The sequence below is a fragment of the Pinus tabuliformis genome, chromosome X (genome assembly GCF_031772625.1).
Source record: "Pinus tabuliformis cultivar Carrire ecotype Pingquan chromosome X, CPIR1, whole genome shotgun sequence".
Taxonomy (NCBI): domain Eukaryota; kingdom Viridiplantae; phylum Streptophyta; class Pinopsida; order Pinales; family Pinaceae; genus Pinus; species Pinus tabuliformis.
Window position 1 is genome coordinate 486,109,053 of NC_142308.1, and position 14,439 is coordinate 486,123,491.

Genomic DNA, 14,439 nt, shown 5'->3' on the forward strand with positions numbered 1-14,439 from the left:
TACAATAAACACAATAATATATCACCGAGGAAAGAGTTCAAAATTGCAAAAACAAAAAACGCACAACAACCTCTGGTCCCAACATGACAACATGAATGAAGTAGGCCTCTCATGTTGGAGATGATTTAGGGGTTATTCCATGGCCTTCTCTCCCTTTGAAACCCCCCACCATCCCTGTAATAATTTATTATATTATCTTTAACGATGCTACTTTTACTCTCAATCTTTAACAGCTACCGGCCTTCCCTCTTCAAAACCCTTATATAGAGTGTTTTCTCTCCATCGACCTCAAAAACCCTTATATAGAGTGTTTTCTCTCCGTCGACCTCTTTGCCCTTTGCCTTCAAAGCATTTTTGCACAGTTAAATCCTTTGTCCAAAATCCTCGGGGTTTCGCATTCGTGTCTGATATTGGGCGAGTTTCTGGCATATTTTGGATCCATCGATTTCATTCGAGCCCTCCCTCTGTGCACTATCTGGTATTGGGATGGCTGGAACTCAGGAGGATCCTGTTCTTACACGGGCAGTAGATGACGATTCGAGAGAGAACGAGGATGATGCCGGAAAGGAAGAGGACACTGGAGCTCAGGTTGCACCCATTGTTAAGCTTGAGGAGGTTACTGTCACCACGGACGAAGAAGAGGAGGATGTCCTTCTTGACATGTAAATTTCTTAATCCATGGCTATTTCATGATTTTGTTTTCTCAGTTGAAAGTTGTTTTCATGGCCTCTTCGGTGGCCCTTTTCCTGTGCACATAAATGGGACCTTGACTATGGAAGATGCATTTGGGCAGTTATTTACTTCTAATTTTTCTCCTTTTTAGTAAGATCTGTTTTTATCAGGTTCTCGATGTTTTGTTCGCCTGTTGATGATGATCAGATTTGTCATTTCAATGGGGTGCTGAAGAAACTCTATGGTAGATGCATTTAGCGGGCTATGGTTTGTTTTATCGGGTAATTAGGGTTTTGCTTTTCTGTGTATTTTTGGTGGGATTTGATGCGCTTTGATGGCGAATTCGTTATATTTTGGATTCTTCGCAAGATATTGCATGAAATTCTGAACACCAGAGAAAATTTACCCGAATATTGATAGTACCTTTATGGAACTTCCTGAGATATCAACACATACTGAATCATCAAGTTTGCTTTGTCTTTTCTGCTCTCAATACTGTTGAAATCCTTCGCAATGTTCTGTAATCGGAAAAACAGGGAATTCCGGAAACAACAAGTTCTGAATTCAAACCACGGGAGCTTTAGGTTTATCTTAGGGTTTAGAATTGAGGGTTTGTCATTCTTTCAGCGAGCGTTGATCATATACACAAGTAATATAAGCTCCCTTTCTATTTTAAATTAAATACACTTTCCTTCATCCAGTCATGCTTTTTGTCTTTCCATCGGAATAGTGGGGATGAAGCTTGATGAACTGATAAATGGGATTGAATTTCCACTTGCAGGAGTATGTTGTTGTACTTGTCTGTCATGGAAAGCAACAGGATCAGGCAAAGAGAGATCTGGATGCATTTCTTGGCAATCACAGTGGTGCATTTGTGGCATGGTATTTCAGTCTTTTCACAAATTTCTGTTTTCTCTGTTCTTTTGAGTCAGGATTATGAGGGCTTATTGATCTTATATCAGCAAGCATAGAATAGAAATAACATGTTAGACTTTTCCAATATAACATTCAAAATGTATAATGTTTCGTATCTAACGGAGATAGGTTCATTTGACCAAATAAAACAATGCACATTATCATATTTGTCTTTACTTCACAAAATTCCAAAGTTTCCTCCAAAGGGCTATAAACAACAGCATTGCAATCAAAATAGCTATCTTGAGGTGCAGATGAATGGATCGGAGGCAGATATTTCTCTGGTCGACAACAATTAATGGTAATTCTAGACAAGATAATCTGTACCCGAATACACATTTTTCAAGACAAAGTTGCGTTTGATGAATTGCAGTTATGTTTAATTTGTTCTTTAGACACTTCTTCAAAGAGGTAATGCTTTTGTCGTTTGCAAAGGATTTTTTTGATTTTATTTTTAAATTAATGCACATATCCGGAAACTAGGATTGTAAGGTGCTTCTGAGTAGAATATGAGAAACAATGCTGGCTATATTGTGATATCATAAACGCTCACTTACATGTATTTACTTGGTGGAAGCAAAATAAAACAGAGAAAATTAACATTGCGCAAGAACATCGGGCCGATCAGTTTCCTCAAACAGTTTCCTTTCATGCTTTATCTGATAGTCTCACTTGGTTGAGTTTTCTTATTTTGTAACCTCTTGCTTTGCTATAATATGATTTTGCACCTGAGGGCAACCTTACTTCCAGACTTTTTTCTTTTGAACCAGCTTCCTCTTATCATGATGGAGCAATGTGCCCAGATTTAGCGTTATAGGGAACCATTAGCACCTTTTTGTAGAATTTCTTTGAAAATTCTGCAACTGCTGTAGTGAACAATTCTGAAACTAATTTGTGACACCAAGACACAGAGTTTCTCTACTCTTTTGCAGCGGAATAAAAAAGAGTTAAAAACACATTCATACAATACAATAACACAGGATTTTTCTATGGAACCCTACATGGAAAACCCTCTACTAGCTGTAGATTTTTATTGACAAAGTTGAGCAAATAAAATTAATTACAAGGAAAACTGTTTCACTACAGAACAAGGTTGTTCTTTCTGCTGACACTTAGCTGAAAACTGCTTGCAACAACCCTGTCCTTAGCTCCTAAATCCTTGTGCTGGCCTGCCCCTGTTTCCTTGTGCTGGAAGCCTCTATTTTCTAGTGCAATAGTGGCCCTATCTTCTAGGAATTACTCCTGATTTCTAGCGCACACTAGCATGGATTTTCTCTGCCAAAACTCTGTGCAGAGGCCTCTCCTTCACGCTCTTCCTAGCTCTGCCAGCTCACACACAAAACTCGCACTCTATTGTTTGGTCTCACAACCTGTAAAAAATTAATGTCTGCTCATGCTGTAGCCCACCCAGTTTCAAATTCTTGCAAGGTTTAATGCCCAAAACCCATCAATAGCATATGACTGATATACACATCATTTTATCATTTTCTGCATTTAACTTGAAACAACATAGAGGTACTCTACATTTCACTTTCAGCTGATAAGAGAAAAAATAAGGCAAGCACACACATGAATTTTACACTGTTTTTGGTCAACATGATCCTAGAAAAACCCTGCAGCGGGGAAAACCAGTTCTTCTAGGAGGATTTTATTTTGTTTCTTTGACGAAGCATCACTGAAATCCCATTCTCAAACTGAGTTCTGAACTGTCTTCAACAAATGTTCATGTTGAAATTACAGTCCTCTGAAATGCTCCTTCTTCTTAGGAATTCAAGCCACACTGACAGTCACAGGTTCCTTGAAACTCGGGTTCATCACAGCAAATATGCACAGGTTTTTTTATCAGCGTTTAACCTCCCTGGAATTTGAGCAAATACACTCCAAAACAGCTCTCTAAATATCATTGATATACCACTAAAACCAGGCTTGAGATTTTTGCTGGTCTTGGCCCAAGAATCTCACTGTGTCCCACATAAATACGTTGGCAGAGAAATATGCTGCTAAAACACTTGCCTACGGTGAGGAGTAACCAAACTTGACTCCTAATAAGCCTTTGACCTGTGTGCAACCACTGGCTGTGACAATCTTCCAAAATTTCGTGCTCCCTTTTTAGCTTTAACTCGGCCTTCTAGGGATTTGATTAACTGTGGTCTTGTTCCTAGTTCTTGCTGTAGAATTTCTTCACAAAAATTCTCTTCCTCCTATCTCCTTTCCTCTCCTCAATAGTTCTCAAGAGGATTGAATGAAGGAGCTCTTCCTTGCTGCCTCCAAATGCAAGCTCCACAACATGGTTGCGTTCTGCTCTGATTTGAGTTCACCTTGGAACACAGCCTCCTCCTTTAGCTGTCTCGATCTCCTCTCAAGCTTCCCTACACCCTCCTCTTTCCTTTGAGAAGGATAATGAAGAATCATTCATTTCCTTTAACTTCTGTTTTTCTTTTGAGAGGGAAACCTAACCCTAAAGGCTAAAGATCAAGGGCTGAGATTAAATCTCAGCTAATGAGATCTATAGTTGAGATCAAGCTCCCATTAGACCCCTTTCTCATGATGACCCCTCACTTAACCTTTTAATGTTTTAGTACCATGGTCACTTTGTACAATTTACAGATCTGATAATTAATGACAGCGGCAAAAGAGACCTAACCAGAAAAGTCATTGCTGGTCAACAGGGCAGATTTGACCCTCATAAATTGGTCAACTTCAGTCAATTATGGCCTCCAAACAACAAGATGAATCAACCCTCAAAAGAACCCAAAATCAGCGCAGTCAAATTTGGTCAAACAACCAACCTGTGGTTAGCCCTAGCTGCAGTCAACGTTGGTCAAAGTCAATGTTTGGCCTCAATTTCTGTGCCTAGAAATGTGGCTTGCCCAAATAGAGATAGCCCCCACAAAACGTAGTCAAAGGAGGTCAACTCATGTTGGTCAACACTTGGTCAAACTGTCCAGAAATTCTGTCTCTTGAAATTTCGGCCTCTTGAAATTTTGCTTTCCTGAAATTTCAGACGTGTGGAGAGAGAGATGCCTAGAAATCCGTACCCAATGAACAAGGAGAGAGAGAGAGAGAAGTGTGAAGATGAGTGTATCCAAATGAGGCTAAGGCATCATGTATTTATAGCAAACGTTGAGGATGAATAGACGTGACTGTTGGGCTTCTGAGCCTACATAAGTTTGTTGGCCGACCTTGACAATTTGTCCATAATCAAAGTAAATTCATAACTTCATTTGTACATGTCAGAATCGGATGATCTTTAGATCACTCCTACACCTCTCGGAGAGAGGAATCCAAGAAAAATATCAGTTGTCATAAATAAGATGACCCATGTGGAGTTTGGCCCTAGTTGTCGATTTTAACATGATGAAACTACGTAATCCAAACTTTAAAATATGGTATGAAAAGCTTAGTGTGCCCAATCATTGATTTTTTGTTTGAGGGAAGGGTACAATTTTGCTAAGGCAATGATAGAGGAGTCAAATAAGCAATATCACTAACATTGAGGTACATAAAGCACTTGGTGCTTTTGATTAATTGCCAATCCTGAAATCTCGAAAAATGTTAACTCTGTTGAATTTTGAATGGGATATGAAGTTCTACTTTCTCGATATGAAGTTAGAGGAGATGGGAACCGCTTTTAAACATCTCAAGACAATGAATGGTAATGTTAAAAATTTAAGTAAAGGTTTTACTTTAAGACTTTAACATTACCATTAATTGCCATCATTTTAACGCAAATTGAGAGTGAAACCCAGTCTTAAATAAATATTTCTAGTGTATGAAGTTTCTAAAAGTCTCATGAATTCATAATTATCTTCTAATTAGTTATTAAAACAAAAAAATGTTGTTCCCAACATTTAAATCAAGGCAAAATCGAACAAATTTCATTTAGAAACACGTTGTACAGATGTTGAAATGCATTTCCCATGTGAAATATGTTTCATATGAATTGAAATGCGTTTCTCATGTGAAATATGTTTCATATGAATTGAAATGCGTTTCCCATGTGAAAATACATTTCATATTAATTGAAATGTGTTTCAAGAGCATTTTAGTTGTGTTTCAGTGACTCGATATGAAAACGCAGCTGGTATGCAGGGGTGGGCCATGTTTCCTGCATCATAGATACCTTCTCATATTTGGAAATTTGTTTTTGTGGCTGATCAAATGTGTCGTTGGTTCTTCTTCACTTTGTTGTTCCCTTTGATGGGTTGCCTAGTCTATGATTTGATAGATGAGATGTCTAGTGGTTGTGGTTGCATGGTATAAAGGTTGGACATAAAGAGCTCCTCCACAATCTATGATTTACATGTTTAACAATCCTTTTCTTAAGTCCAATTATATACAAAATTACAAATCCTAGTGCAAGTGAAAATACGTTCTTCTTCAATGTTGCTTTTGTCAAACTAAACAAACAGGAAACAATTTATTTGACAGGTGGAAGAAGTGATAGGCTTAGAGCAATTGAATTGTAGGCCATGCTTCTTGACAAATTGATGAACAGATGTCTCCTTACTTGAGATTTAGGTTGGCACCATGGCACCATCCTGTCCATCATTATACACTAATCTTGTCATTATCTTCTTCACTGTGAATGATTGGCCTGTTCCCTGCAAATAGATCTGGGCATAGAGGAGCCAATCCAAGAACAGTAATCTCTAGCACAAGACAATATTAATGATCTAAATACCTAATCCTGAAGCTTGAGTTTGATTTTTCTCTACTGGTTCTGAATCTTTGATTGAGAATCTCCCACTCGTCATTATCAAACCTTCTCCTTCATCATTGGCATCAGCTGCACTGCTGAGGTACTTTGGTTGGTTGTCGTTGGACTTGAGAGCTTGAAGTTTCAAATGATTATAGTAACAGACAGCCAGAAAAGCCAGTCCACACCCACTCAAGTTTATGACTGTAACCTTTTCATTTATTATAGACAAAGATTATGTTATGAGCAACCAGTCCTTGACAAGACCAGCAACATTCATAGTCAAGGCTGAAGTCTTTCCTATCAGAAGAAATACTGCAAGATTAAGAGCCAAGGCACAAGCAGAAATGTCATGTAATCCAAATCAAAGGAAGAGACCCTGATTATCAGAAATGGGTATTCTACTAAGGCCCAGGGGTGCTGAGAAAAACAAGGCAACAAGGAGCAACAAAGATGTGATGGGATTCAACTTAATCCCTTTTGATGTTCGTGGAATTTGTATGAGAACCAATTGGGTAGTCTCACATGCAACTGCACTTAACTGGAGAATCACCTCCCATGCATTCATCTTGGCCTCCCCATAAGCTGAAATAGTAACTCCAATGGATATGGCCAACATATTGGCCTCGGGCTCACCTTTATAAGCTTCTTTCTTCAGGGAAACCACAATCAAATACACAGCAATGGGAATTAGAGCTTTCATCATTTGAAATAATGATACTGAGAGGAAAACATAGGCAGAATTTGAAAACCAGAGACCCAAAGAATACACTTATCAATACTATGGGTTCAACGAGCTTGAAGACTCTTACAATAGCAACAACCAGTGTTGAGTAGAAGCCCATGTGAATCATGGTGGGACTGATCACACTAAAGTTGTCAAGTAATGGCAACTCCAATGGATATGGCTAACATATTGGCCATGGCCTCACCTTTATAAGATTCTTTCTTCAGGGGAACTGCAATCGAATGCATATCAAATGGGCACAAGAGCTTTCAACATTTGAAATATCGATACTTTGAGAGACATGCACCAAGGGCTGCATCATTTAGGATTTGTACTCAGTTTAGGTGTCATATTCAAGGGGAAGTTGTTATGCTTTCCACCACTTCATAGATTGTTAGAGTGATGAAACAAAAGAGGCTCCCTCTTGAGGCTAGATTATGTCATTCATATCAGTTGTGTTGTTGATGTCCTAGCTCAGCTAGGTCTTGCCAAAACTCTGTTGAGGTTCAAAATTTATTATAAACTGAAATGTCTTCACAAGAATTGACCTCATAAAATGCCATAATCACAAGATATGCCATACATGGCTGTGATTATGGCTCGCAAGACCCTTAGACTTTGAGCAATGAGGCTCGCAACATCACTTATGATTATGCACTCTACAATTCTGTGACCAGCTGAATGTCAAGCAATTGAACCACGATTTAAATCCTATTTTGTCAGCAATAATTACTATACTTTGTCTTTATTTAGTGTAGAGAACCAAGCACTTATTCTGCTCATCTATAGAAGGGACAATGGTTGTTTGCCTATGAGGTATAAGGAAATCCTATCAGATGTTTTGTATTTTCGTATGGAATTGAATCATACTCCTGCACACTGTAACATTCATATATATCAACCTGTAGAGGCTTTAATAACACCTGGTATTCTGGTTAGTGATTTTATTGGACCTCATGTGCATATCCTACATGCACAGGATGGACTATTCATATGTTACAGGGTATTATTCTTATTATTTAGGGTGCCCATCTTCAGGTGCTCAAGAATGATTACTAGAACAGTCAGTTAATTCTGCAATTTAAAGGATGAAAAAGGAGGTTGTAGGAGTCTAGTTTTGGTTCTCATCCACAATGTCACACTAGTCTACCTGGGCATGGTTCTCATGGTTTAATAGTGACTTGAGGAGTCATAATACCACAGATCACTAAACACGAACAGCTAAGGTAGCCCAAGGACAATAGCCATCTTTACACATTAATTAAAAGGTCTTACATTAATTATCCTAGGGGGTTTTAATACTTCCAAATGCTTAAAAAACAGTTAGCAGAGCATTCACATTACACATTCCAGCAATCTTTTCTATAAACCAACCAAATGCAGTCAGGAGAGCCCTCCTTTTAAACTATACAACCTTATTGTTAGTATGATCAACCTTATTTTAATATATAGTGTGACAAACCGTATGTGACAGGCAGGGGGAAAATTTTTCTCGCAATTGACTAAGCGACGTCCTGCGAGCCAGACTTGAGACGGAAACCCTCATCAGAAGTATATGCTTGGCTCTTTTCCAAACAAATGAAGAGTCAATGAGGTTTTGTGTAATCACTTCTGGTATCGTATTGGGTTATTGTTAGAAGCGATAATTGGATTCGGATTCTCATCGAGTGAGTTGTTCTGCTTTCTCAATTTGAGAGGGTTTGTTTGGAGGGAAAAATGAAAGAGGACATACGAGAATAGTGAGGGGAAAGATGCAGAGGAAGAGGATTGAGAACATTGCCAGCAGGCAGGCTACATTTTCCAAACGTAGGTGGATTGCTGAAGAAAGCTTACGAGCTCTCGGTGCTCTGCACTGCAGAAGTTGAACTTGTGATTTTCTCCCCAGCAGGAAAGCTCTATGAACTGTTTTTTAGTGCAAATCCTACTATTTTGATTCTAATAATCATGGCTATGCAAACCTCATGAGATTCTTACTAATAACCCAGGTGGTGCAAGCCCTAGTAAGCTCGATGTTGAAAAACTTAGTGTAAAACCTCCAAATCGATGGTTTTGTTGTAGTGCTTATTGGAGAGTATGTAAAAAATTTCACACCTTTTTATGAGATATGGGAGGAAAACATGTTAAAGATTTTTAATAAATATAAAATTTCCAAAATGATGCTAGTTACGTGTGATTCTTTTTTCATTGTTTGTGATTATGAAAAATGAAACTCGATGTTTTTTCATTAGTGCACACATATTTCATTATATAATTGCATATAGAAAAATCATTCCAGAGCCAATAACAATAAAAGTGAAGAATTTGTGGTCCAACGTTATATTTAAGGGAGATGTTTAAGGATGACGTTTGAATTTTGTTTTTCATTTTAAGACATTTGGAGCAAATATTAGGAAGGACTTTGAGAAAGGATTGTCCTTCATTTTTGAAAATGGAGTTGTTCCTTTCCAGCCATATGCCCCAAGTGACCATCAAAGGGAGAGCTCATATGTTTTTTGGATGTTTTCTTTATAGCCATTTTTTTACACATATCCATAGATTCCCCATGCCATTGATGTGAATTACTTGTTCGGTTTTTTTTAACTAACATTTTTAACCAAACAAGAAAAATTAAAAAAATGCCTCAAGATCAAAGACTGAAACAAAGACCTATTGACATACCTTTTAAAGTATGGAAAGAACTTGTAAAATCATATGAGAAGTTGGATGCACAAAGAAAAGCCGGCAATGAGAGCATTCAGGTATTGAATTTTTCATTAAACATTATTTAGAATGTATTAATACTTATAAGTATCTTAGACATGTATTTGTGTGAAAATAAATTGAATTGGTTTATGTTTAAGGACAAGGCATCCAAGGCGAGGTTAACCAAGACAAAAGTCACTTATCGTAGTGGCTAGAAAGGTTTAAAAGCACTGATAACAACCTTTGTAAGTATATTAAACATGTGATATTTTTTTAATAAATTTTGTACTAGAAGAAAGTCATTGTTATCTAATTTCTCCCTATTTACTGATTGATAGGAACTAAAATATGGAAGACCTCCAAATCATTTGGAAAAGGAGGTGCTGCAGCAAAAGAGATGGGTTGAATTTGTTGTTTGGATGGACTCTATGGTATGTAATCTTAGTTGGATTTCCAATATACTTTTAAACCATATTTTCATTTTATTTTTTAGTACTATTAGATATTATATCTTACCTCATTTTATGGTTAACATTGTATAACAAAAACATGCGTTGCGTTATGTAATTAATACTAACATGTAATATTGATTTTTTTTGTCAGAATGCTATAGGTAATGATTGCCAAGACGATGATCCAAATTATGTTCAACATATATCAGGAGATGATGAGGATGAGGATGAGGATGATGGTGGTGAAGGAGGAGATGATGATGATAGTTGCAGTGTTGGTGATGATGTGGATCAGAGTAATGAGGATGGTCAATATGATCATGAGGATGATCTTGGTGGTGGTAGCTATGCATGCACATGCATTGTTTTTTATGAAGAAATTATTGTGTAGAATGACATTGCTATGTTTAGATGGGTGTTGTGAATTTACCCTATATCAATGAGACATTTTGATTTTGTAATCATACAATGAGTTTGATTTATGTATGTTGTTAATTTATCGTAGAATAACGATATTCATGAAATATTTTGATTTGTTAATCATATTTGAATTTTACTTGTTTTGATTAAAAATAATACTGATTTTATTAGTATTATGTTGCTATTTTATACATGTTTTGAAAATTGTTAATGACACATTGTTATTTTTTTGGATGGATGTTGTCAATTTCTCTTAAATTTCTTTACAAATGATTTTGAATTGTGATATCTGCTTTAGTGATATTTAGAAACTATCATATATTTCACTATGAATCTATAAAGCGGGTCATATATGTAAAGAAAAATATACTCTATATAAGAAGTCAAATGCGGATGTAACCATGGATGCAAAATTGAAAGTAAATTTGGATGTTAAACTAGGAATTAATACAAAAATGCAAACAATTGACATACAAAGTGTTTTAAATTAGAAGTGAAAATTTGTGCAATAGTTGACACAAAGAAGGGAACAAAACATGGCATACAAAAGGATATCAAATTGGGCAAAAACAAGGACACATAAATGGGCACCAAATTAGATGCAAAAAAAGACAACAACTAGATGTAAAATAAGATGCAAAGTTGAGCGTTAAAAAGAAGAAAAAAACGTTACAAATTAATATGCCAAATGATGATGCAAATAATGGTGTAAATTTGGGATGCAAACTTGGGTGCAAAAAAGGAAAAAAAAAAAAGATGTAAGAAAAGACATAAAACAAGATGCAAAATGGGGCTGAAAAAAGGTGAAACCAAGGATGCCATATTGGATGTAAAAAATGATTCCTAATCACATGCAAATTTAGGCTCGAACTAAGACACAAAATTATATGCAAATGTGGACACAAAATGAGGCAAAAAAAGATGCAAATTTGGATGGTGAAAAAGATGTAAAACTAGACACCAGAAAAATGCAAAATTGGATGAAAAAGTCTGTGTAAATAATGGTGCAACATTCGACACAAGTAGACACAAAAAAATGGTGCAAAAAGGGGCATAAAATAGCTTAAAATTGGATGCAAAACTTGGTGCAAAAACAAATACAAAAGTAGACGTAAAAAATGGCTCTAAATTGAATGTACCATTAGACACAAAATAAGATGCAAAGGTGGACACAACACATGACTCAACATAAGATGCAAATATAAATGCAAATTTGGATGCTCAAAATGATGTAACATTAGATGCAAGAGATGGTGTTAAAAATGATGCAAAATTGGATGAAACAAATGACACAAAATATGGTGCAAAATGAGATGGGAAAAATGGAGACAAATCAAATGTAAATGTGGATGTAAAAAATGGTCCAAAAAAAGATGCAAAAATGGGCACAAAAATGGATGCAAAATTTGGTGCTAAATCAAATTCAACACATGGTGCAAAGATAGGCACCAAAGCTGGTGCAAAAATAGAAGCAAAAACTAGTGTAAGACTAGATACAAAACCTGGCGTAAGACTAGATGCAAAAACTGACACAAAATGAATGCATAAAAAGACGTTAAATTGGATTCAAAATACAGTGTAAACTTGATGCAAATGATGGTGCAAAAATGGAAGCAAAGAATGACACAAAATAGGAAGCAAAAGAGAATGAAAAATAGATGCAAAAAATGACACAAAACTAGAAGCAAAACCTGTCATAAAATAAGATATAAATCTTGGTTCAAAATTTGACGCAAAAAATGATGCATAGTTTGGTGTAAAAAATGATGCAAAATCTAGCGTGAAAAAGGATGCAAAATCAGGTGCAAAAAAGGACGCTTTAAAAATTGTACAATAGAGCCAGATTTAGCGCCAGGTTGCTCATCACAATTACAAAAAAAATGCACTAAAATCTGGCGCTAAATCTGGCGCAAATCGCTGGTTTTGTTGTAGTGAATCAACATAAGATCACCATAATAACCAGTACAAGTGCTCATATATCACAATAGGAAAACAAATCATATTAACTAAGTTAGGGACTTCCACATACCACCTGACCATAGATTGGCTAAATCAAAATCTCTCTTTTAGGCAATCATCCTTGTGCTATATTCCAAGTATGAATGTAGGATAATAACGGTTAAACCAAAATATTAAACCAACTAGGGATTCCAGAGGCCAAACCATCTCAACCCTCAACCACAATGATTTCACCTATATGGTCTAGAAATCACTAACATCAACCATATCAATCTCTACCCGAGTTGTCCAGGGCTCCAAGAACTAGTAACTCAACCCACAACCTCTAGGGAACCCAAGATGTTTTAGGGCTCCAGAGAATTTGTCTCAACCACAAGCTCCAGGGACTAGTAATTCAACCCACAACCTCCAGGGAACCCAAGTTGTTTCAGGGCTCCAAATAATTTGTCCTATCCCACATCCATAGGAAACCTAAGAACCAATTAGAAATCTAAATGGGAAAACCCACTACACCAAGGCTATCTAGGAAATGGCAAGGAAAGGTTGAAACTATTTTCAATCCAGGCAAATATCCATGCCAATGAAAATACATAACCAAGGAACCACATGCATATACCATGCATCCAAAAATCAGCAAGGAGATCACACATGAAACCTGTTACCTTAAAAGTAAGCTTGTTGTAGCTGCTGATCAAACTGTCTCCTTATGTTCCCTTTCTTTCCTTTGCTTTCCCTTTACTTTATTGCTTGTCTTCTTCCAAAACCAAGTGATTGCTAGAGTGCTCCAAGAATACTCTAAGTGTGCACGAGTATGAGAGTGTGGAAGGAGAGAACCAAAACTGAATTAACAAAATATATAATTACCAAAAGCCATGAACTATTTCTCTGATGCCTTTTTATCATTGATGTATCTTTTTTTTCTTCATTTTCCCGCTTATTTCCCTTACATGCAAATTTGTGTTTCTTCACCTTCCTTTTCTCCTATTTTCCTTTATTTTCATAATTAAATGCCATTTATTGCCTCTTTTCCTTTGCCAATTTCCATAGCCATTATTAATCCACAAGTGATGCCCACTATAATGTTTTCCCACCATTCAACTTGGAATACGTGTCACATGACCTTGGTCTTATTTTATTTACATGGAAAATCAACTAGGGGTTGTTACATGGGGTTTTTCCATGACCCTTACAATTGATCCATCCACATCACTTCATGGAACACCTCAATCACATCTTTGCACATAGGTACTAACCATACTTCCTATGAAATCAATGACAATAGTTGGCATCAATAACAACAAATTTCCAACAATCCCCCTCTTTGGCATTGATGGTAACACTGCCAAACATTTCCTGTTGGTCATTGATGGCAACTTTACCACTAGGAAGCACACTCTCCTATCATGTCGTTTTTTTCTCTTTCTCCCCCTGTGTTATTGATAAATGAGCACTTTCTAAATATAATACATGCAATGTTTGTTACTCTCCCCTTTGACATCAATGGAAAAGCATTTAGGTCATCCCCCTAAACAAATATATCTGACTATCCAACTTCTAATTATTCTCCCCCTTTGAATGAAATCAACTTCATGTTACTTCACTTGTTGGAATTGATCCAAATTTGTTGCTAATTGAGGAGTTGCTCCCCCCGATTATGTTATGATATTCTCCCCATATGCTCATGCTTCCAACAATACTTGTTGCAACCATACTCCCCCTAAATTGGTATAGTAGGTTGTTGCATTTTCTTTGGCCAATATGATATTCTTATGGACCTACCTTAATATATCATATTTATTTGTCACCAAGCTTCCCGTATCAAGGAATTAACCATTTAGAAAGCACCATCACTATTTTTGTTGCATTGTTTTGAGTACTACTCCCCCTGAGCCTGTACCTCTCCTGTTGATACG

The 14,439-nt window shown here is 36.6% G+C and overlaps 1 protein-coding gene across 2 annotated transcripts; it reads left to right on the forward strand.

The window, feature by feature from the left end:
* Positions 1-238: 238 nt before the first annotated feature.
* On the forward strand, positions 239-10,540 carry LOC149140792 (ran-binding protein 1 homolog c-like). 2 transcript variants are annotated; one of them, XM_089448919.1, is made up of 4 exons: positions 239-662; positions 1,454-1,554; positions 10,034-10,126; positions 10,299-10,540. In XM_089448919.1, exons 1-3 carry the CDS (start codon positions 487-489, stop codon positions 10,099-10,101), a joined length of 345 nt encoding a protein of 114 aa, XP_089305045.1. In that variant the 5' UTR covers positions 239-486; the 3' UTR covers positions 10,102-10,126; positions 10,299-10,540. The 2 variants fall into 2 exon arrangements, with proteins under 2 accessions (XP_089305045.1, XP_089305046.1); XM_089448920.1 differs by lacking the exon at positions 10,299-10,540 and adding an exon at positions 9,854-9,940 and having other exon boundaries at positions 10,034-10,091.
* The last annotated feature ends 3,899 nt before the right edge of the window (positions 10,541-14,439 follow it).

Bases quoted from the DNA above. Each gene is read 5' to 3' on its own strand.
- LOC149140792 (XM_089448919.1), top strand. From the start codon at position 487: ATGGCTGGAACTCAGGAGGATCCTGTTCTTACACGGGCAGTAGATGAC. The intron at 663-1,453 runs GTAAATTTCTTA...TTCCACTTGCAG, and splicing joins GAGGATGTCCTTCTTGACAT to GAGTATGTTGTTGTACTTGT. The intron at 1,555-10,033 runs GTATTTCAGTCT...ACTGATTGATAG, and splicing joins AGTGGTGCATTTGTGGCATG to GAACTAAAATATGGAAGACC.